Below are 23,565 nucleotides of genomic sequence, written 5' to 3'. Positions count from 1 at the left end.
GACGAAGGAAAGTGTAGGTCCTCTACTCAGCAGGGAAGGAGAGATAACAACTGAGGACATCAAGAAAGCTGAGGTGCGTAATGTCTATTTTGCTTCAGTCTTCACTAAAAAGATTAATGACCAGATACTCCACACAATTAATATTAACAACTGGGGAAGACATGCAAGCCAAACCAGGGAAGAACGGGTTAAAGAATATTTAAATAAGTGAGATGTATTCAAGTCAGCAGGGCTTGATGAAATTCATCCTAGGGTACTTGGGGAATTAGCTGAAGCAATCTCAGAGCCATTAGCAATTATCTCTGAGAACTCCTGAAGGTGGAAGAAAGCCCAGAAGACTGGAAAAGGGCAAACATAGTCCCTAGCTTTAAAAAGGGGAACAAGGAGGACCTGGGAAATTATAGACCAGTGAGCCTAATTTCAATACTGGGAAAGAGAGTGGAGCGAATTATTAAACAATCAACTTGTAAGCACCTGGAGGAGAATAGGGTTATAAGGAATAGACAGCATGAGTTTATCAAGAACAAATCATGCCAAACTAGCCTTATTCCCTTCTTTGGCCTGGTCTACATTAGGCGTTTATGTCGAAGTTAGCGCCGTTAAATCGAATTAACCCTGCACCTGTCCACACTGCGATGCTATTTAGTTCGACATAGAGGTCTCTTTAATTCGACTTCTGTACTCCTCCCCGACGAGGGGAGTAGCGCTAAATTCGACATGGCCATGTCGAATTAGGCTAGGTGTGGATGGAAATCGACGCTAATAGCTCCGGGAGCTATCCCACAGTGCACCACTCTGTTGACGCTCTGGACAGCAGTGCGAGCTCGGATGCTCTGACCAGCCACACAGGAAAAGCCCCGGGAAAATTTGAATTTGAATTCCTTTTCCTGTCTGGCCAGTTTGAATCTCATTTCCTGTCTGGACATCGTGGCGAGCACAGCAGCACTGGCAACGATGCAGAGCTCTCCAGCAGTGATGGCCGTGCAGTCTGGGAATAGAAAGAGAGCCCCAGCATGGACTGATCGTGAAGTCTTGGATCTCATCGCTGTGTGGGGCGATGAGTCCGTGCTTTCCGAGCTGCGATCCAAAAGAAGGAATGCAAAGATCTACGAGAAGATCTCTAAAGACATGGCAGAGAGAGGATACAGCCGGGATGCAACGCAGTGCCGCGTGAAAATCAAGGAGCTGAGACAAGGCTACCAGAAGACCAAAGAGGCAAACGGACGCTCCGGATCCCATCCCCAGACATCCCGTTTCTACGAGGCACTGCATTCCATCCTCGGTGCTGCCGCCACCACTACCCCACCAGTGACCGTGGACTCTGAGGATGGGATACTGTCCACGGCCGGTTCCTCGGACATGTTAGGGGACGGGGAAGATGAGGAAGGAGATGAGGAGGGCGAGGCAGTCGGCAGCTCTCACAACGCTGATTTCCCCGACAGCCAGGATCTCTTCATCACCCTTACAGAGATCCCCTACGAAGCGTCCCCAGCCGTTACCCCGGACACAGAATCTGGTGAAGGATCAGCCAGTAAGTGTTGTAAACATCTAAACATTTATTTTTAACAAAACAGGAATATTAACAATTAAAAGAATGGGTTGTTCATGATTAGTGTGCCCTAGGCGCTTAACGGTTTAGTAATGGGCAGTGCAAGTTTTGAAAAGAAATCTAGCAATGTCCGGTTTTCAGTGATTGTCCTGCACAAGCCGCTCTACTGTTTATTCCCTGCTACTGCAGCTACAGTAAAATGCGGTCTATGTGTCCGGGGATAGAGCAGTAATCCTCCTGGGACATCTCGATGAAGCTCTCCTGGAGGTAACTTGAAAGCCGTTGCATGAGGTTCTTGGGGAGAGCGGCCTTATTGGGTCCTCCGAAGTACGACACGTTGCCGCGCCACGAGATTATCAAGTACTCGGGGATCATTGCTCTGCACAGCAGGGCGGCATACGGCCCTGGTCTTTGGAGGCTTTCCCGGAGCATTCTCTCTTTGTCGCTCTCGGAGATCCTCATCAGGGTGATGTCGGCCATGGTGACCTGCTTTTAATTAGGTAGGGGAATGTTAGTGTTGGGACTGCTTTCCCGTTCCTTTACAGAACTGTAACCGCTGGTTTGCAGCCACGCGGTGGAGGCGGGAGAGGGGCAGCCGAAAGGGATCGTTCCCGGGGACAGCCGCGAGGGGGTGGGACAGGGGCAGAGTTCCCGCTTGCCGGATTGCTGGCAGCAGGGACTGACATTGATTTAAATGTGAAATGAGGCCAGTGGTAATATAAAAGTTTTAAACTGCCACAAGTGTACGGCTTACCATGTCTGCCTGCAACAGAAATTCCGTTGTGCTGCCTCGCTTCTCAAATGTGCTGTTCAAGACCCCAGGCACTGAATGCGAAGGCCGAGAATTCGACCTTGTGCTGAGTGCGCATGTGAAAGGTGCTGTGCATGGTCTTGTTCACAGAGAAAGACTATGTTCTTTTTTCACAACTACATTTATCTTTCTGAGGAATTCACTCCCTTTTTCCCATTTCCACAGCCCCGTCTGCGACTGTCTCACAACCTAGCCTGGAATCACACTCCCAGAGGCTAGCGCGGATTAGGCGTAGGAAGAAGAGGACACGGGAGGACATGTTCTCTGAGCTTATGGCCTCTTCCCAAGCCCAGGCAGCACAGCAGACCCAGTGGCGGGAGAACTTGACCCGAATGCACCAAGCCAACATGGATCGGGAGGAGAGGTGGCGGCAGGAAGACCAGCAGGCGACTCAAACGCTGCTTGGACTACTGAGGGAGCAAACGGACACGCTCCGGCGCCTTGTGGATGTTCTGCAGGAACGGAGGCAGGAGGACAGAGCCCCGCTGCACTCCATCTCTAACCGCCCTCCCCTGCCACCAAGTCCCATACCCACCTCACCCAAAGTGCAAAGAAGGAGAGGCGGCAGAGTCCCTGCTAAGTCTCACTCCACCCCTGCAGAGAGCTCTAGTAGCAGAAGGCTCTCATTTCCCAAAATTTGAAAAGTTCTTTCCTTCCCGCCTGACACAAGCCCCCGTCCAAGTTTCACCTCCCAATGCCATGTGTAGTTGATAATAAAAAATTCGTTTCTGTTAACTACTGTTTCAATCATGTTCTTTTGGAGGAGGAGGGGAAAGGGGGTTGGTAATTGGACAGGACAGTCTCCTTTGGCAGGGTACATAGTCGGGGGCAGGCACAGCAGCAGGGCACATACACAGTGCAGTGATGCAGTGACTAGTTGCCCCGGTTAGTCTGGGAGGTTGTTTTGATGTAATGTTGGGGGGGGGGGTTGCTCTGTGACTTTGTGGCGGGGGAGGGCAGTTACAGATCTTAAGCGCCGGTCCTTAGGCAGGATGACAGAGCCACACAGCATGGGATCTGTAACCGTCCTCCCCCTGCCACAAAGTCAAATAGACCCCCCATACACACAGTCCCGAACAGGAGGGTTGACAGGCTCCGTTGAAACAAGCATCCCACTGCAGCGGAGCCTGTCAATCCTTGAGTTTAGAAGCTGCATTCGCGTCACAACACTACACCCGCCCCGCACCACAGTCTGCGTCCCAGTTTTAAAAAATTCCCGCGAAAACAGTATTAAAGAAAACGGTGTGCTTTAACAAAGTAGAACTATTTTTATTTCGACACGTGTGTTGGAGGGGGGGTGAAGGGGGTATGTAACTGGATAGGATAGTCAACATTAACTGGGTAAAGAAACGGGGGCAGGTTTAGCTTCTCAGTACACAAACTATAAAGTCACAGGTTACCCTGCTCACTCAGGAACTTTGCTTTCAAAGCCTCCCGGATGCACAGCGCTTCCCGCTGGTCTCTTCTAATCGCCCGGCTGTCTGGCTGTGAGTAATCACCAGCCAGGCTATTTTCCTCAACCTCCCACCCCGCCATAAAGGTCTCCCCCTTGCTCTCACAGAGATTGTGGAGCACACAGCAAGCTGCTATAACAATGGGGATATTGGTTTCGCTGAGATCACAGCGAGTCAGTAAGCTTCTCCATCTCCCCTTGAGACGGCCAAAAGCACACTCCACCACCATTCTGCACTTGCTCAGCCGGTAGTTGAAGAGTTCTTTTTCAGTGTCCAGGGCGCCAGTATAGGGCTTCATGAGCCAGGGCATTAGCGGGTAGGCTGGGTCCCCGAGGATGACTATAGGCATCTCCACATCCCCAACAGTTATTTTGTGGTCCGGGAAGTAAATACCTTGTTGCAGCCGTCTAAACAGACCAGAGTTCCTGAAAACACGAGCGTCATGAACCTTGCCCGGCCATCCCACGTAGATGTTGGTAAAACGTCCCCTGTGGTCCACCAGTGCTTGCAGCACCATGGAAAAGTAGCCCTTTCGGTTAATGTACTGGGTGGCCTGGTGGTCCGGTGCCAGGATAGGGATGTGAGTTCCATCTATGGCCCCACCGCAGTTTGGGAATCCCATCGCTGCGAAGCCATCTATGATCGCCTCCACGTTTCCCAGGGTCACTACCTTTGGCAGCAGTACATCAACGATTGCCTTGGCTACTTGCATCACAACAACCCCCACGGTAGATTTGCCCACCCCAAACTGGTTCGCGACTGACCGGTAGCTGTCTGGCGTTGCAAGCTTCCAGAGGGCTATGGCCACTCGCTTCTGTACACTCAGTGCAGCTCGCAACCGGGTGTCACTGCGCTTCAGGGCAGGGGACAGCAACTCACAAAGTTCCAGGAAAGTTCCCTTCCGCATGCGAAAGTTTCGCAGCCACTGGGATTCATCCCAGACCTGCAGCACTATGCGGTCCCACCACTCAGTGCTTGTTTCCCGTGCCCAGAATCGCCGTTCCACGGCATCAACATGACCCATTGCCACTGTGATGTCCTCGGCGCTGGGTCGCCTGCTTTCTGACAGGTCTGTGCTACTCTCAGACTTCAGGACATCACCGCGGTGCCGTAGCCTCCTCGCCTGACTTTTCTGCATCTGCCTCAGGGAAACCTTTATGATAAGCTGCGAGACGTTGAGAGCGGCCACAACTGCAGCGATGGTCGCAGCGGGCTCCATGCTCGGAGTACAGTGGCGTCCGCGCTGTCAATGACTGGAAAAGCGCGCGAACTGTTTTCCCGCCGGCGCTTTCAGGGAGGGAGGGCGGGAGTGATGGACGGATGACGACAGTTTCCCAAAAGCACCCTCGACTCATTTTGTTACCCAGAAGGCATTGCCGGCTACACCCAGAATTCCAATGGGCAGAGGGGACTGCGGGAACTGTGGGATAGCTGACCACAGTGCACCGCTTCGAATGTCGACGCTATCACCGTTAGTGTGGACGCACAAAGTCGAATTACTGTCCTTAGTGTGGACACACACGTTCGACTTTGCAATATCGATTACAAAAATTCGATGCAAGTAAAATCGAACTACTCTCGTAGTGTAGACAAGGCCTTTGATAGGATTACTGACCTAATGGAAAGGGAGGAAGCAGTAGATGTGATATACCTTGATTTTAGGATGGCTTTTGACACAGTTCTGCATGATAGTCTCATAAGCCAACTAGGGAAATGTGGTCTAAATGAAATTTCTATAAGGTGGGTGCACAACTGGTGGAAAGACCATACTCAAAGAGTAGTTATCAAGGGCTTGCTGTCAAATTGCAGAACCCCACTAGATAAGCCCTCCCAGAGGTCTGTCCTGAGTCTGGTATTATTCAATATTTTCGTTAATGATTTGGATTATGGAGTAGAGAGTATGCTTATGAAATCTGCAGATGACACCAAGCTGGGAGGGGGTTGCAAGTGTAATGCCGACAAACCCCGGTCATCGGTGGGCGGGATCGAACCTGAGACCTCTGGAGTTTAGTGCATGAGCCTCTACCGCATGAGCTAAAAAGCAATGGGCTCTTAGCTAAGGCCGTAGAGCAGACTCATTAATCTCTCGCTACGTGGTCTCGGTGCCACTAGATGGGACAGAGCACCACACCCAGGAGGTGTGTGGGTTACACAAGCATTTTGGAGGACAAAGTTTAAAATTCAAAATGACCTTGACAAATTGGAGAATTGGTCTAAATTCAACAAGATGAAACTCAATAAAGACAAGTGCAAAGTACTTCACTTAGGAAGGAAAAATCAAGTGCGCAACTACAAAATGGGGAATAATTGGCTAGGCAGTAGTACTGCTGGAAAGGATCTGGGAGTTACGGTGGACCACAGACTGAATATGCATGATGCAGCTACAAAAAAGGCTAATAAGATTCTGGGGTTTAATAAAAGGAGTATTGTTTGTAAGACACAGAAGGTAATTGTCCCCCCCTATTCAGAATTGGTGAGGGCTCAGCTGGAGGACTGTGTCCAATTCTGGTTACCACATTTCAGGAAAGATGTGGACTAATTGGAAAGAGTCCAGAGGAGAGCAACAAAAATGATCAAAGGTTTAGAAAACCTTATCTATCAGGAAAGGCTAAGACTAAACAAGCCCTGTTTTTTTAAGAAAAGAAGACTGAGGGGGAACCTGATAACAGTCTTCCAATATGTTAAGGGCTGTTATAAAGAGGAGGTGATCAACTGTTCTCCTTGTCCACTGAAAGTAGGACAAGAAGTCATGGGCTTAATCTGCAGCAAGGGAGATCTAGGTTAGATATTAGGAAAAAATTTCTAACTGTCAGAGTTATTAAGCTCTGGAATAGGCTTCCAAGGGAGGTCATGGAATCCCCATCATTGGCAGATTTTAAAAACAAGTTGGACAAACAACTGTCAGGGATGGTCTCGGTTTACTTGGCCTTGCCACAGTGCAGGGGGATGGACTTGACTTCTCGAGGTCCCTTCCAGCTCTACATTGCTATAGGTCTATGAGGCTTTACAGGTAATTAGGACAGTGTCCATCCCCCAAGGGCATCATTGTTTTACATTCCTTGGTTTGGGGGTTGTGACCCAAGAATCTCCTACTGCCAGTTGTCAAGGGGCTTACAAGAAACTCCAGATTCTGGTATGTACATTTGGGTTCACCAAAGAATGTCGCATGAGGTCTCAAATGAGAGCCAGTGTCACGCTGGTCATTAGTATCGTGAAATGTACGTACAGATACTGAGTACGGAGTTATGTGTATAGACACTGAAAATAAGACTGTAAAGTCGGTAGCATCTATTGTTTACATGTCAATTGAACACTGTCTCCTTCACAATGATTCACCTATCATGAGTCTGAGCTGAAGGCAAATGAAGGACTGTGAGGACATCAGAGGGAAAACAAAATCTAACAGGAAGAGTTAGGGGGAGTGAACCCTATCTGGAGGTGTACATCAAAAGTTCAGGCTTGGCTGAAACCACTGTAGAGAACTTTGGGTGCGATAAACTTCTTTAGACAAGAGAGTGACTTTTCATTCAGTAGAGTCTCTAGAAAGCGTGTTATGATTTTCTTTTATATGTAACCGCTGGTTTCCAATATTCGGACTCACTATTATTTGAATCTCTAATCTTTGGCAAGAAACCTGTTCTTGTTTTCCCTGGAAATATATCTCAGTGCTTAAGCAAAGTACTGTTCCTTTGGGAAGAGCAGGCCTGGTGACTCGGTGAGTGTCTCGTGGAGAAGGGGATGGACACTGCAGGGGATGTATCTATTGCTACCTGTCCAGAGAGAGCAAAGCCTGCAGAGGCCTGGAAGGCAGTGCTTGTGCCAGAGGCTGGGATTTTCAGGGAGCTGACCCACAGCAGGTGCAGACAAGATTGCTTCGCACTAAGGGCAGGCTGTGGTGCGGTACCTCCCAACCCTGGGTACCCCCGGGAGTCTCACCCGGGCATCCTGCTATGGCAGGTTCTTGCCTCTTTGTGCCCAAGAGTTATTTCACCTTCTGCCACTGTCCTCATGTTTGCTGTAACTGCTCCTTCATAGGCGTGCGCAGCCCATTTCATTAGGGTGTGCAGCCAGGGAGCCCCGCCCCGCCCCTGCCATGCCCTAGCCCTTCCCCCACCCTGCCCCCATCCACTCCCTCCTACTTCCCGCCCTCTGACTTCCCCCCTCAGAACCCCCAACCCCCTCTGCTCCTTGTCTCCTAACTACCCCCTCCTGGGACCCCTGCCCCTAACTGCCCCCCAGGACCCCACCCCCTACCTAAGCCTCCCTGCTCCTTGTCCCCTGACTGCCCCCCTAGGACTCTACCTGTCCCCTGACTGCACCGACCCTTATCCACACCCCCGCCCCCAGACAGACGCCCAGAACTCCCACGCTTATCCAACTGCTCCCCACCCCCTGACAGGACCCCCAGAACTCCCGACCCATACAACCCCCCTGCTCCCTGCCTCCCCCAACCCCTCTCCACACCCCTGCCTCCTGACAGCCCCCCCAGAACTCCTGACTCATCCAACTCCCCACAGCTCCTTGTCCCCTGACCACCGCCTCCAAAGACCCCCCCCACGACCCTCCTTGCTCCCTGTCCCCTGACTGCCCTGACCCCTATCCACCCCCCGCCTCCTGACAGACCCCGGGACTCCCATACCCCATCCAACTCCCCCTGCTCCCTGACCGCCCCCTCCAGAGAGCCCCGCCCCTATCCACCACCCCATAATCCCACCCCCTATCCAATCAGGGGTGGCAGGTTTGTATGATTTTTGGTGGTGCCCAAGCAGAGCTGTCCCAACCATAGGACGGATCGGGGCAACCGCCCTGGACCCCGTGCTTTGGGGGGCCTTGTGCTTCAGGGGGACACAGGGTCCAGGGCAGCCTGGGGGCTTAGCGGGGAGCCTGGCACCAGCGAGCAACCCGGCCCCAGCATGCCCCACCCCCTCCCCCAAACCCCCACCACTGAGCAATGCTGGGAGTCAGTGGGGTGGAGCAGAGCGGGCTGGGGCCAGGTCACTTGCTGCTGCCAGTGCCAGACCCCCGCTAACCCCCCAGGCTGCCCTGGGCTCCTTGTCCCCCTGAAGAATAGCCTGAGGCTCTCTCTGCCTGCAGCTGCCTCCCCCTCCCTGCAGGGGAGGCGTGGTCAGGCAGCTCTGGCACCGCCCCCCCACAGCTCCCAGTGGCCGGGGTTCCTGGCCAATGGGCTGGGAACCAGGTCAGCATTGGGAGGGGGGAGAGAGGCAGCGTACAGAGTTCCCCCTGCCTCTGCCGAGACTCTCCCCTGCACGCAGGGATGCTGGGGACGGGGGAGCTGTCCCCGAGGTGAGAGCACCGCACCCCCTAGCCCAACCCACCCTGCTCCCTGTCCCCCAACTGCCCCCCGCCACTTCCAACCCCCCCCCTCAACCATGAGGGAGGCTCCTAGCAGTGTCTGGCTCAGCACGGCGCCATACATGCTGCCCCGCGGGAGCACATAGCCTCGCCCCCACACAGCTGTGCCTGCCCTGCATTAGGGTGTGCCCAGGCACACCCCCTGCGCACGCCTACGTGCTCCTTATTGTAGCTACCGACTGTTAGTGCCTAGGGGTGACTTTCCCCATCTCGTACACGGCTTTCGTTCTTGTTTCCAGGAAGTGATTCGTTTACCCCTCACACTGCAAGCAACTCACACACGAGCCTCGTGCTCCTTGGCCCAGGAACGGTCATTTTCTTATACGTCTGTACCGCACCTAGCACATGGGGCCCTGATCCCTGCGTGGGGCTCAGAGGAGCGTCGATAATGCAAATACCAAATAAGAGTAGTCCCTGATGTTAGCACGTTCCTTGCTCTTAAGACCATATTTTGACACCTGCTGCTATTTATATTTCAGACTGGACTTGTCCACATTCATGCCCACTTGCAACCCATTTTCTGCTCTCATTTACTCCGTCCGGAATAACTCCAGTGCAGTCAATGGAGTAACTGATTTACACCAATGTAACAGAAAACAGAATTTGACTCTATGGGTCAGATTCTCAGTCCTGTGAAGGTCCCAGAGTGGCACAAAAGGACTTTACACCTCCCTCGGTCAGCAGCGGGGGATTCCCTCCAGCGTTGCTCTATGCTAGTCCCTCCTGGGCTGCTCTCCCAGTACAGGGAGGGTGTGTCAGGAACTGGAGGGGACATTCTGGGGGCGGGTCTGGATAATACTGAGCTCCAGTGATCCTCGCAATAGAATGGCCCCTAAGGGTATGTCCACACGGCAATAAAAAACCCGCGGCACCGAGTCTCAAAGCCCGGGTCCGCTGAATCAGGCTCGTGGGGCTATAAAATTGCAGTGTAGACGTTCAGGTTCGGGGGAGAGCCCAGGCTCTGAGATCCTCCCCCCCTCGCAGAGTCTGTGAGCCCAGGCTCCAGACCAAGCCCAAACGTCTACACTGCAATTTTATAGCCCCACAGCCCGAGACCTGCAAGCCTGAGTCAGCTGACCCAGGCCAGGTCTTTTATTGCAGTGTAGATGTATTCTAAGGGGCTATTACAAGCCTGCAGAAGTTAGAGCAGCCCTCGGGTGTCTGTATGTGCGTGTATATATCCTGGATGAAATCCTCTCCCCATAGCACTCAAGGCGAGTTTGGCCAGGATTTCACCCACTGTACATATACACAGCGGCGCCGACTTTCTAATGTGCCAGGGGGTGCTCTGGCCCAGGCCCTGCCCCCACTCCATCCCTTCCCGCAAGGCCCCACCCCCGCCCCTTCCCACCACCGCCCCACCTCTTCCCACCCCATATCACCCCCTCCCTTGAGCACACCCCAATCTCACTCCTTCCCCTCCCTCCCAGCGCATCCTGCACGCCGCAGAACTGCTGATTGCGGTGGGCGGGAGGCGCTGGGAGGAAGGGGCAGGTGCTCATGGGTGGGGCCCGCCGGCAGGTGGGAGGTGCTGCGGGGAGGGGGAGGAGCTCCAGGGGGACTGCTGGCGGGTGCTCAGCACCCACCATTTTTTCCCATGTGGATGCTCCAGCCCTGGAGCACCCACAGAATCGGCGCCTATGTATAGACACATCAGTTAAACTTCCTCCTTTGTAAAACGAGGACGTGGTAGAGGGTATGAACATCGCCTGCTTTTTAACAATGCAACGGAGCTTTGGCACTGTACCTTTTAACGCAATGGCCACCTCTACATACGATTGCAACATCGCCAGAGACACCGCTTCCCCTGCAACATACAAGAGACACTGTCAATAGCGCTACATCACACACGGCCTGTCTGTCGGCAGAGCCGGGGTCACTCCTGGTCAACAGGATGGGTTACTCTCTATAGATCAGGGGTCGGCAACCTTTCAGAAGTGGTGTGCCGAGTCTTCATTTATTCACTCTAATTTAAGGTTTCGCGTGCCGGTAATACATTTTAACATTTTTAGAAGGTCTCTTTCTATAAGTCTATAATATATAACTAAACTATTGCTGTATGTAAAGTAAATAAGGTTTTTAAAATGTTTAAGAAGCTTCATTTAAAATTAAATTAAAATGCAGAGCCCCCCAGACTGGTGGCCAGGACCGGGGCAGTGTGAGTGCCACTGAAAATCAGCTCACGTGCCACCTTCGGCACCTGTGCCATAGGTTGCCTACCCCGCTATAGATCATGCTTCTTCGGTGTCTCAAGCTTTGCCATCATGACAGACAGCGACAGTAGCTCTCCAATTTAACGTAGTGAATTGTTCTGGCATTAGGATTGCTATGCGGAAGGTAGAATTACACTGAATGTATATGTCACTACAAAAGAAATACCTAGGTATTTTATATGGAGACCTTCAAAAATAAAAAGCTTATCTCTGTTCAGTATTAATCTACTACAGAAATTGATGTAATTGTATTGTTCAGGGTGCGTGAGGACACCTGGAGCCTCACACAGGCATCTTTTCAGCTATTATTTAAATAGAAATAACTAAATAAATACAGGTTTCAGAATAGCAGCCGTGTTAGTCTGTATCCGTAAAAAGAACAGGAGTACTTGTGGCACCTTAGAGACTAACAAATTTATTAGAGCATAAGCTTTCGTGGACTACAGCCCACTTCTTCGGATGCATATAGAGTGGAATAAATATTGAGGAGATATATATATCTCCTCAATATTTATTCCACTCTATATGCATATATATATCTCCTCAATATTTGCATATATATATATGCATATATATATCTCCTCAATATTTATTCCACTCTATATGCATCCGAAGAAGTGGGCTGTAGTCCACGAAAGCTTATGCTCTAATTAGGGTGACCAGATGTCCCGATTTTATAGGGACAATCCCGATTTTTGGGTCTTTTTCTTATATAGGTTCCTATTACCCCCCACCCCTTGTCCCGATTTTTCACACTTGCTGTCTGGTCACCCTAGCTCTAATAAATTTGTTAATCTCTAAGGTGCCACAAGTACTCCTGTTCTTTTTGTAAATAAATACAGGCACTCTAACAATATACTAAACTCTACAAGAAATGTGCACCCACCGTGATATGGATATGTGTATTGTACTCACAACTGGCATAGAATAGCACCACCATGTGGGCGGTCTCCATCAGAGCAGCATTAAAAGTTTCTTCTGTCAGGGTAGGGATGAGTTCCAAAGGGAGTTCTCGCTTCCTGTCTCTGTAAACCGCTTCCATCACCTGGTCATCTTGAACGTCTAGAGCAAATCAACGTACACATAAACACGAGCACACAGATGCAGCAGGAACTCAACGTTTGCCAGGGTTTGAAAAGACCAAACGCAAAAGCAGGAAGAAACCAAGCAATTTATTATGATGCATATGTATATTCCAGTAGCACCTAAAGGGGTCAGTCAAGATCAGGGCCCCATTGTGCTAGATGCTGTACATACATACAACAAAGACAGTCCACGCCCCAAAGAGTTAACAGTCTAACTATGAGATGAGAAACAAGAGGTGGCTAGGACAGGCAGATGGGGAACAAGCGGGAGACTGTTCTGATCAGTGTAATAAGCAGCAGACAAGACTTGCTACTGATATACACCTCTACCCCAATATAACAGGAATTCGGATATAACGCGGTAAAGCAGTGCTCCGGGGGGGCGGGGCTGCGCGCTCCGGCGGATCAAAGCAAGTTCGATATAACGCGGTTTCACCTATAACACAGTAAGATTTTTTGGCTCCCGAGGACAGCGTTATATCAGGGTAGAAGTGTACTATTTAACACTATTCTGCTAGGAACTCTGAGCTTCACCAAAATGAATAGAAAGATGCAGAGTTATGCCAGCTGAGGATGTAACCCTTGGAATAAAGAATACTTTTATCTAGGAATCCCATTCACATTTTTGTTTTCCTCAGACTCACACCAACTGTTTCTTTCTTCATTTTGGCCGTTTCCTTTAGCTCTTATGTGAAATTACTGGAAAACATGAGCAACTTTCTAGGAATGTATTTTAAAGGAAGACTTACACGGGCATGTAAGACAAATGGGATTTGAGCACAGCACACATAGGCACTCAAAAGAGGGCAGCGTATATTTTCAAAAGTGGCTCCAGATTTTGGGGGCCTGACCTGAAATACCTCAAAGGGGCCTGGTTTTCTGACAGTGACGAGCACCCGCCCTGTCTCGAGTTGGACACTTAAAAATTAAGGCCCCAAGCCGGTTTGGATCACGTAGGCCAATGCGACTACAGTACTTCTATATGTTTCAGAATGTCTCTAGCAAGGAGGCACTAGTTGTATGAGTAACTCTCCTTAGTATTTAACTAGCACGGGACTGAGTGTGAAAAGGAGAATTCCAAACACCAACGTTACCCGGGTCATTACTGTCACTTTCATCCTCATCTTCCTGGATCTGTTCGCCCTTTATCTCGTCTTCCACAAGGGCTATTATTTCATCAGTGTCTTCCAAAACCAGGTATTTGATCGGCGCACCCTGGGGAAGAGAAAAATACCAGCTGGGACACAAGGGCATTTATTTGCACCTGTGCTCTGGAATGGCTGGAGTCGCTGCAATAGAAAATGAGGGCAAGAGGGCGCTCAATGGCACCATGTGGCCACTTTTTGTTTGTTTTTGGACATGTCAATAGGCTTCTAGGGCTGCTGCACATGGCTCCACACTCTCACATTCGGCAGCTGGAACGTCAGGCATCCAAGTCGAGATGCCTCTGCAGTTCCTCCTCCTGCCCGGAGGGTCGCTGTGGTGTCCGCCGGGTGACTCTCCTCTTCCCCTCTCCTATTCCCCTGGCAAAAGTACAGTCAGCACAGAGCAGCTGGCAAGAACTGGGAGCAACAGCAACAAACTGGGGAGACAATGCTGCCACAAGAACTACCCTGCCAACACCCCTTCCCCGATGGGAGTTACCCTGCAGGGTTCAGTATTGGGACCAGGCAGTTCCTACTGTCTCTGGACTGTAGCTTTAAAACCCCATGTTAATACTAATCTAGAGGGTTCCCAGCCCTGTGGTTTGCCATTAATGTGCTCCAGCCACTGGCACTGGTGAAAAAGGAGCACTGGAGCAAGCCTCTTTTTCATGCAGATCTTACTCAAAACACGCCTGATTGTTGCCTCTGCGTCTGTTTTCCCTCCAGTGACAGACCTGTGTGCGCTTGGCTGCCGGCCTCGATCAGGAGGCAACATCAGTGTCCCATGACCCGCGAAAAGCTGCCGACCGGCTAACACCTGCTTTTGCAGACGTCTACAAATTATGCAACACGTTCACTGGAAACTCTGCTCTGCAGGTGGATACCATCGCCCGTCCGTTTCAGACAAACTGCTGGGGCCACGGGCAGTTCCCCTGAGATGATTAAGAACGTTAATGGAACGCTGATGCATTATTGGTCTTCCCAGAAAATAAGAATTCTAACGAACGTTTGCAGCGGAGTAACCACAACCCTGACACGGAGAAGGATTCTAGCATAGAAAGGTCTCCCATTCAGATCGGAGTCCAAGAACTTTTCCTTCCCCTAACTTAGATTCGTGCCCGGATTCTACCTTCTTCCTCTGTTACAAACCATAAAGCAAAGGCCTGCTTTGTGTAACATGAACATCTACCCTTCCGCTAAGGGGTTATTTTGTGCAGCACCACGAAATACCCTTATTAATTTGTATTTACGTGCTTGGTGCTGTATGAGACATACAATACAGACAGCCCCTACAATCGCAACTTGCAATCAAAATGAGACTGAAATCTATCAGAGAGGAATAGGAACTGTGACTACAATCTTGACAGATTTCTGTTTTACATACCTCAGGTAATCATACAATCCCCACCTAGGGACCACCTGGGCACCTCACAAGCTTGTAACCTATTTTTTCTACAAAACACCCCTGTGAGGCAGTGCTACTACCCCATTTTACAGGTGAGGAACTCAGGCACCGAGCGGCTACGTGACTTGCCCATGGTCACAAAGAAAATCTGTAGCAGGGCAGGGACTAGCACCCAGAGCTCCAAGTTAGTGTCCTCAACACTGGATGATCCTTCTTCAGCGATGAACTTTTGAACAAATCTGGGCCCAGCTCCTGCCCCCCTGACAGATTTTTGCCCCTGATCCCTAAATGGCCCCCTCAAGAATTGAACTCACAACTGGGGGTTTAGCAGGCCAATGCTCAAACCACTGAGCTATCCCTCCCCCTGTATAATGAAGCCACCTCCATGAGAGGCGCTGGTGACAAAACAATATAGAAATGAGGATTTCACAACCACAACGGTTGAGAGGTGAATTCTTGCCAGACAGGATGCTATCCAACTAGGTTTTCTTTAACCATCTTAAGATCTGTCTTTATCTGGTGATAGTGGGTGCTATTAGGACAGGATGTGAATTCCTGCTTCTCAGGTAACGACTGCTCTTTTAATCTGGCTGCAGACGAAGGCCGTAGGCTTAGGCTTTACAATATGGCTGCAGACAAAGGCCTTATCCTGGTGCCCTAATGTGTGCAGGTAACACAATGTGGGCGGGAGGAGCTCTCCCATCGACACAACGCTGTCTGCACGGGGGCGTTAGGTCGGTAGAACTGTGTCGCGCTGGGTGGTGGATTTTTCACACCCCTCAGCGACGTACTTATACCGATGTACGTTTATAGTGTAGACCTGGCCAGTAGCTCAGTGTCGGCAGCCATGAGCAGCCCTACACTAACGAGCCCGGGCCGATATGCATTGATAAGGGAAGAAATGTCAGTTTTACGCGTCCAAGAGGATTGGTTAAAGAATAGCGAGGAAAACAATCGTGAAAAAAATAACACCTTGAACTTCTGCCGGGAAGTGCACTATGTTAAAGCAATCAGATTAAACGTGAACCAATCGTGTCATGAATAAATACAACAACTAACCTCTTCTGCTGTCTTGAGGGCTATGTTAGATTGGAGAAAAACGTTCAGATGTACGGAGTCCCTGTCAAAATATAAATCAGATGTTAAATGGTGTCATGGATAAAGTAACATTCTCCCCTGGATACTGCCTAACTCCTGGGCACTGGTGCTTCTCTAGCAGCATAGGGGTGCTGTCAGGGTCTGACCCTCTAATCAAGGGGAGATAACAGGCTACCTTTGCCCACCCCCTCCTCAGCTGCGAGGCCGCTCAGCCGTAGCCCTGGATCTAGGCCAGTGTGTCTTGGACATTTCTTTCAAAGTAAAGCAGAGAAGCGTGTGAAATCTAGCAGTGCCGTTTTGAAGGGCATGGGTTTCAAAAGTGGCATTGGCCTGACTCTGCTCCCACTGAAGTCGGAGGGAGTTTTACCACTGGATGCAGGGAGAGCAGAGTTAGACGAGCGGCTACTGAGGCTACAGAGGCTGCCAGGAGCCCCGGAGGTAGTTCCAGCAGGCATCAGAGAGGAATCTGACGGATGACCAAAGCCAAACCCAGAAGTAAAGGCTCTGCACAAGCTGCCACAGTGCAACTTCTGAGAGGTCAGCAGTCAGGGCTTTTGCAAAGTGCGCGGCCATCACCTTGTCCCCCCTCCTCACAAAGTGCAAGCACATTGCCATGAGATGCCTGAGAGTTCAGAGTTACCAGGCGGCAAAAGCACAGGGTCTTCCAAGCGGCCCTGTGACAACCCAGCTCACTGATAATAGCATCACAAATAGCAAACAGATCCTACTTGGAGTTCTGTCATGCAGAGAGTCCAGCACACACTCTGGGTTAGCATCCACGACTCCTGTCCCTTCCTGGGTTTTTCTTTACTCATAATTTAAAAACAAAACACAATCCTTTGTCTGAGCTTCTTCCCAAATTGGCCATTGGCCATTTCTCCTTCCTGTGTTACCACACAGCCCCTCTGACTCAGAGAGAGGCATAAACCCTTTTATACTCCGGGGCTGATGCTAATGAGGCCAGCCTGGTCTGACTGCCAAGATGAGTCAGCAAAACAGCTCCACATGCAGGGACCAATAACTTGACAACTTGTCAAGGGTCCTGTTCTGTTCTCATTTACTCTTGTATAAGTCCAGTGTAATTCCACTGACTTCACTGGTTATTCTGAATCTATACCGGTGTAACAGAACAGAACACGTAGCACTTGTTAGTCAGCCTGAATACAACACAAAGATATAAGTCATCTTCAAAAGAAGGATTGCTTATAGGAGACCATAATACTACTGAGCTTATATACCTTGACAAGAGGGCAACTCCTGCTTTCCCCAGCAGCTGCCACGCAACAAACTCAGCAGTTCTCTTATCAACTTCATAGGTCTCCCTCTGACTGAGAATAAACACCAGCGGCAGACCGAGCTGTAGGTGAACAGTTGAAACCTTTTCGGGATCTTCAGCGACTTCAGTCTAGAGAAGAGATACAATTAAATGGTTAAATATCTTCACGGTGTAGGTTAGTGATCACACATAGGTGATTAACAAGCTTAGATTTTAGATAAATTATGCAAAGTAGATAATGAGATACTATTTTAGTTTATCCTAAATAAATAGGATTCAATCACCCCCAAACCAACATCTGGAACACTGCCATCTGAATACGCCCATTAGGGTCGATATTTAAATGGAGGAGCATCTTGTGCATTGAAATGCTGACAAATTTAGGTGGAAACGTTCATAGATTTTAAGACCAGACGGGACCACTGGGATCATCTAGTCTGACCTCCTGCATAACCCAGGCCATGGGTCTTCCCTCACTTGATTCCTGCTTCAAGTCCAAGCAGCGTGGTTAAACTGGAGCAGATCTTTTGGGAAAAACATCCAATCCGGATTTTAAAATTGCCGGTGATGGAGAATCCACCACACCCCTAGGTCGGTTGCTCCAATGGTTAATTACCCTCACTATTAAAACGCTGCACCTTATTATCTGTGACCATTGACCCCCAGCACCATAATCCCTACGGTGGCTTAGAAAATCCCACCAGGAATGCGCAGTATGACCTGGATTCTTTTTCCCTCCCTGTTTTCATCATGCTGCTGCAGCTAGCACATGACCACTGATCTTCTGCATGACAGACCCAGGCATGACTGATCTTCTGCATGACCGTGCCAGGGCACAGAACGCCCCCAACGAAGGGTGTCCCATGCCCCCAGGGGGGTCTCGTTCTGACCCGTTTCCCCATGTCTAGCTCAGCGGAGGGGATCTAAAGCTGCGGTTGCACTGGCCCAGGCACCTTGCAGCCACAGGGCAGTCTCTGCTGGTGTGAACCCATGGAAGTCAATTTACACAGCCAGAGCATCTGCCCTTGAACGTCTGCAGGGACATAAACACCCACTGCAGAGCTCTGAGGCCGGCTCCTGAGTTCTCTCTCTCCCCTGCCCCTCTGGAGGGTACAATACCCTCTGCAGGGCTCCCAACCAACACACTAAAGCCCAGGGATCCAACCCAGGCCCCACTGAAATCAATGGGAGTTTTGCCATTGACTTCAGTGGGGTCAAGATTTACACCCCAGGCCTTGCGCATGGAGTTGCTCTGGGCTACCTGCCCCAGCTACAGGCTAGCCTCGGGTGCTTTCATGCAGTGCAGATGATGGCGAGTATCATTTAAACCCATACCACAATGGGTGCTGCCATCAGTTTGAGATACGTGTGGATGTTCAGCGTGGCCAGTGATTGCACCATGGGAGTCCTCCTACACGGCTGGGTCAGATCTGGGACCCGCTGACAATGGCAGAAGAAAAGTCGAGCAGACAATGCATCAGAATCTTCATGGCTAGAGGAGAAAAACAATACACTGAGACGGTGTTTGTCACAGCGCTGGGTACATGCCCCCCATGTCTCCTCTCAGTGATCCAGCCAGGGCAGCCATTCTTGGCTTCCAGCTCCCCTGCCGCGGCCTTTCTGAGTGGAGACGGGTGTTTCTCTCCCTTCTGACCAGGGTATGTCCAGGCTGCACGGTCCCTTGCCTTCCCTGTATATTTCCCAGCAGAGACGGGTTGCCCAAGCACACCTGCTGGCTTTCCTTTCAGAGATGGGAAAGAGGTGTCATTGCTACAGTGACACGGTCCCGCACAGCACTGCCGATCCGAGCCTGCTGTATTCGCAAGGTACAAAGCATTCCAGAGAAACCACGTTAAAAATCAATAAAAGAGTCTACCCGCCTGCTAATAAGCTTATCGGGGCACACCCCAACCCCAATCTGGGCTCCGGCCGGAGCAGTCCTTCAGCCCCCCACCCCAGGGTGATTCCTTGTGGTTTCAGGTTCATCACAGCTTCAGCTCAGAACAAGCACCCAGGCTTACAGGCCCAGGCTTTCCCTTTCCTAAGGATTGGGGCCCCCCGGGGACCAGGGTCCTATTCCTTTGCTGGATCAGGAAGAAGGCCCTGAGCCAGTTTAAAACCAGGCCATTTATCCAAAAATCCTCTTTGTCTATTGATCCCTGGAGAATTCACTTTGAACTAGTATAGGCACATCTCCCCAGGGGGTGGCTTCACAGGGCTTACGTTAGCCTCCAACCTATACTAGGGAAGGTACATACAGCTCCACAACACATACACAGTGGCGTTGTTAATACACTGGAGTCCAAAGATATTAACCCTAATTCAATAAGGTTTGCCTTAATTCATTAAAGTTTATCTTAATTCCATGAGGTCTGTGCAGGATATGGCAGGACGTTGTCAGTCTGCCACAGAGTTCACTACTGTCTCTATTCAAGGGACACCATCAAAGGACCTAACCACATCAGCCATGCCATCTGGGGCTCGTTCACCTGCACATCTACCAATGTGATATATGCCATCATGTGCCAGCAATGCCCCCCTGCCATGTACATTGGCCAAACCGGACAGGCTCTCCGCAAAAGAATAAATGGACACAAATCTGACATCAGGAATCATAACATTCAAAAACCAGTAGGAGAGCACTTCAGTCTCCCTGGACACTCAATAACAGACTTAAAAGTGGCCATTCTTCAACAAAAAAACTTCAGAAACAGACTTCAATGAGAAACTGCAGAACTGGAATTAATGTGCAAACTTGACACCATCAAATTAGGGCTGAATAAAGACTGGGAGTGGCTGGGTCACTACAAAAAATAATTTTCCCTCTGTTGATACTCACAGCTTCTTGTCAACTTTTGGAAATGGGCCACATCCACCATGATTGAATTGGCCTCATTAGCACTGACCCCCCCACTTGGTAAGGCAAACTCCCATCTTTTCATGTGTTGTATATTTATACCTGCTACTGTATTTTCCACTCCATGCATCTGATGAAGTGGATTCTAGCTCACAGAAGCTTATGCCCAAATAAATTTGTTAGTCTCTAAGGTGCCACAAGGACTCCTCATTGTTTTTACTGTATTTAAGACATCCCAAAATTATTATTATTGTTTGTATTACTGTAATCCCTACGAATCCTTATCACGGACCAGGATCCCATTGGTTAGGTGCTCTACATACACAGACCAAACACAGTCCCTGCCCCAAGGACATTGCAATCTAAGCGTAAGACAAGAGACAGCTGATAGATACAGGAGTACCAGGAAACAATGATGGGAAATACCGGTCAACACACAGACCAAGAGCCTAACTGTGGTCAGGGTTTTTGTAGGCGTCACGGCAAAGGAGAGTTTTGAGAAGGGTCTGGAGGCTAAGTGGGTGGCTTTGTGGATGCTCCCAAGCGTGTGGGGCGGCGTGGCAGAAAACACGAAGGCGGTTGTTTGAAAATTTGACAAGCGGAGGAGCGAGGCTGGCATGAGGGCTGAGCAGAGATGAGCATCGACAGAGAATGAGAGATGAGGGCTAGGGTGGGCAGAGACCATGAAGGGCCCTGAAAGCGAAGACAAGCTTGTGTTTGATGCAACAGAGAAAGGAGAGCCAAAATCCGCCACAAGATTTTAAAGTTAGCAAGAACAGACAACGCTCAAATTCAAAGGTAATCCGGTGGGTGTTCAAGACTCTGGGGTCTATTCGACCAATCTAGCATTAAGATGCAGTATTGTGCCAAAACAGTTTTAAAACCTATGCATATTACCAAATTACCCTCTACCGGGAGTCAAATGGCCTCGCTCCATTGAAGTCAGAGCTGGGGAGCTGGCCCCATTGATTTCAATGGTGGTGGAAGTCAGACTTCAAGGCTATTTCATTCTTTCTCATAATGAAAAATGCCATCGGATCTACTCTGTTATTGGCTACAATGGGAATCCTCATGTGAGAAAGGATTACTCACAGGAGTAAGGGTTTATAGGGCTGGGCTCATGGTGTTTTACATCTGACAACTTGGGATTCATTAATTACATTTACAACCCTGTATGAACAATTTCTTGGCCTCTAAACTAAAATCAAAAGTAGCTTCAGTTTAGGAAAGGCAGCGTTGCCTAGCAGATAGAGCATTAGCCTAGGACTCAGGAGACCTGGGTGCTTTCCTGTCTCTGCTGCTGGGTGACCTTGGGCAAGTCACTTCCCTACTCTGTTCCTCAGTTTCCCCATTTGTAAAATTGGGCTAATGACATTGACCTCCTTTGCAAAGCACTTTGAGATCTACTGATGACAAGCGCTATAGGACAGCTAAATATAAGTTTTATTCTATTAATATATAATAGTTCCTGCTCTTGCAGCAGGATGGATTCATTGGGCCGAATGCTTACTTGGTATTGGTGTAGTGCCTCTGACATCCATGGAGCTACTCTGGTTTCCACCAGCTGCGGATCCTGTTCTGATAATAGATGTTCTTCTTTAACTACTACAAGTCTAGGCTCCTATGTCAATGTTCTAAAAAAACTGCAACCATGCCACCTAGTGGACAGCCAGATAACTCGATCAAAGATAACATTTCCTCATTAGCATGTCATGCTTTACGCTATTGCAATGTGGAAAGCAAAAGTTGCCCTATTTAGCAAGTCAATCCTCACTTTAGGATATGACGAGAATGATTTTCTTTGTTAGACATTGGCTGGTGAAAGGGTAAACATAAGTGTCCTTTGGCCGACATGTCTGATAAAAGCTCATAGATCCATAGAGTCCAAGGCCAGACGGGACCATTGTCACCATGTGGTCTGATCTCCCGTACCACACAGGCCAGAGAACTTCCCAAACTAATTCCTAGAACAGAACTTTTAGAAAAAACATCCAATCTTGATTTTAAAATTGTCACTGATGGAAAATCTACTACGACCCATGGTAAATTGTTCCAATGGTTAATTACACTCACCATTAATGTGCGCTTTATTTCCAGTCTGAATTTGTCTAGCTTCAATTTCCAGCCATTGGATCATGTTAGACTTTTGTCTGCTAGACTAAAGAGCCCATTATTAAACATTTCTTCCCCATGTAGGAACTTCTAGACTGTAATCAAGTCACCTCTTAACTTTCTCTTTGTTAGCTAACTAGATTGAGCTCTGTGAATCTATCACCACAAGGCAGGTTTTCTAATCCTTTAATCATTCTTGTGACTCTTGTCATGGAGGGATAGCTCAATGGTTTGAACATTAGCCTGCTAAACCCAGAGTTGTGAGTTCAATCCTTAAGGGGGCCATTTAGGGATCTGGGGCAAAAATCTCTGGGGATTAGTCCTGCTTTGAGCAGGGGGTTGGACTAGATGACCTCCTGAGGTCCCTTAAAACCCTGATATTCTATGAACTCTGTCAAATGTATTTAACCCCAGCTATTCCTTTATAGTCACCCATCCAAGTCTAGGCAATATCATTGGTATGAAAAGGCAGGGGGGGAAGTTAACGGGGAGCCAAGAAATGACACAATGATCTGAATCCCAAACCTTTCCAGGGAGTTTCCCAAATGTCAAGTCTCTGTGTTCACAAGTGAAGCCAAGACAATAATTGTGGAACGTGGAAGCCAATCAAAGTGTTCACCTGAGCACTCCACATAAGCATGTGAACATAAGGGGTTGCATCTTGGGAAAATGCAAGCAATAGCAAAACTCCCATTTACTTCAGCAGGACCAGGATCCAGTTGACACTCTCCTTCCCCTTCACTTCTCCTGCACAACCTCATGCTGGAGATCTCCTAGTCTCCTTGACGTTAAGGCCAGAAGAGATCGTTACGATCATCCACTCTGACGTCCTGCATAAGCCAGGCCATAGAACGTCACCTAGGGATTCCTGCACTAGAGGGAACTAACTGCCCTCAAGCCCAATAAGCGGTGGTTGAACTAGAGCATCCATTGGATGGGCCAAAGCCACAACACCACTCTCTAAAGGGAACCCGTTAAGTCCTGACGTCTCTGCACCCTGCCTCAGAACAGTGTTCGTGTGTGGCCATCACTTGACTTCCATGGTGCCTTGCACTCATGTCCCTTGACTTCAGTGGAACCAGGCTTGGCCCAAAAGAAATAGCTTGTCTAGATTCCAGTTTTCAACCTTTAATAAGTGGGCGGTTTGGTCCAGTGGCTAGGGCCCGAGCTTAGCAGCTGGGAGACCG

General features: G+C 49.5%; 2 protein-coding genes across 10 annotated transcripts in view; one reads left to right on the top strand and one right to left on the bottom strand.

Annotated features, from left to right (window-relative positions):
- The window catches only part of TXNDC16 (thioredoxin domain containing 16), an 82,963-nt gene that overhangs the window by 32,231 nt on the left and 27,167 nt on the right, over positions 1–23,565 (bottom strand). For all 9 annotated transcript variants that reach the window (XM_008168592.4, XM_008168593.4, XM_065593932.1 and 6 more), the window contains 6 exons: positions 18,745–18,901; positions 17,372–17,538; positions 16,095–16,155; positions 13,580–13,700; positions 12,316–12,462; positions 10,935–10,994 (listed from right to left, as the gene is read on the bottom strand). In XM_008168592.4, the coding sequence (XP_008166814.2) occupies positions 10,935–10,994; positions 12,316–12,462; positions 13,580–13,700; positions 16,095–16,155; positions 17,372–17,538; positions 18,745–18,901 (713 nt within the window). The remainder of the gene's footprint in view (positions 1–10,934; positions 10,995–12,315; positions 12,463–13,579; positions 13,701–16,094; positions 16,156–17,371; positions 17,539–18,744; positions 18,902–23,565) is intronic.
- On the top strand, positions 810–3,133 carry LOC135983235 (uncharacterized). The gene is made up of 2 exons (XM_065593935.1): positions 810–1,531; positions 2,526–3,133. Exons 1-2 carry the CDS (start codon positions 955–957, stop codon positions 2,999–3,001), a joined length of 1,053 nt encoding a protein of 350 aa, XP_065450007.1. The 5' UTR covers positions 810–954; the 3' UTR covers positions 3,002–3,133.

Source organism: Chrysemys picta, chromosome 4, assembly GCF_011386835.1.
Source record: "Chrysemys picta bellii isolate R12L10 chromosome 4, ASM1138683v2, whole genome shotgun sequence".
NCBI lineage: Eukaryota > Metazoa > Chordata > Testudines > Emydidae > Chrysemys > Chrysemys picta.
This window is presented reverse-complemented; position numbering and strand designations above follow the sequence as displayed.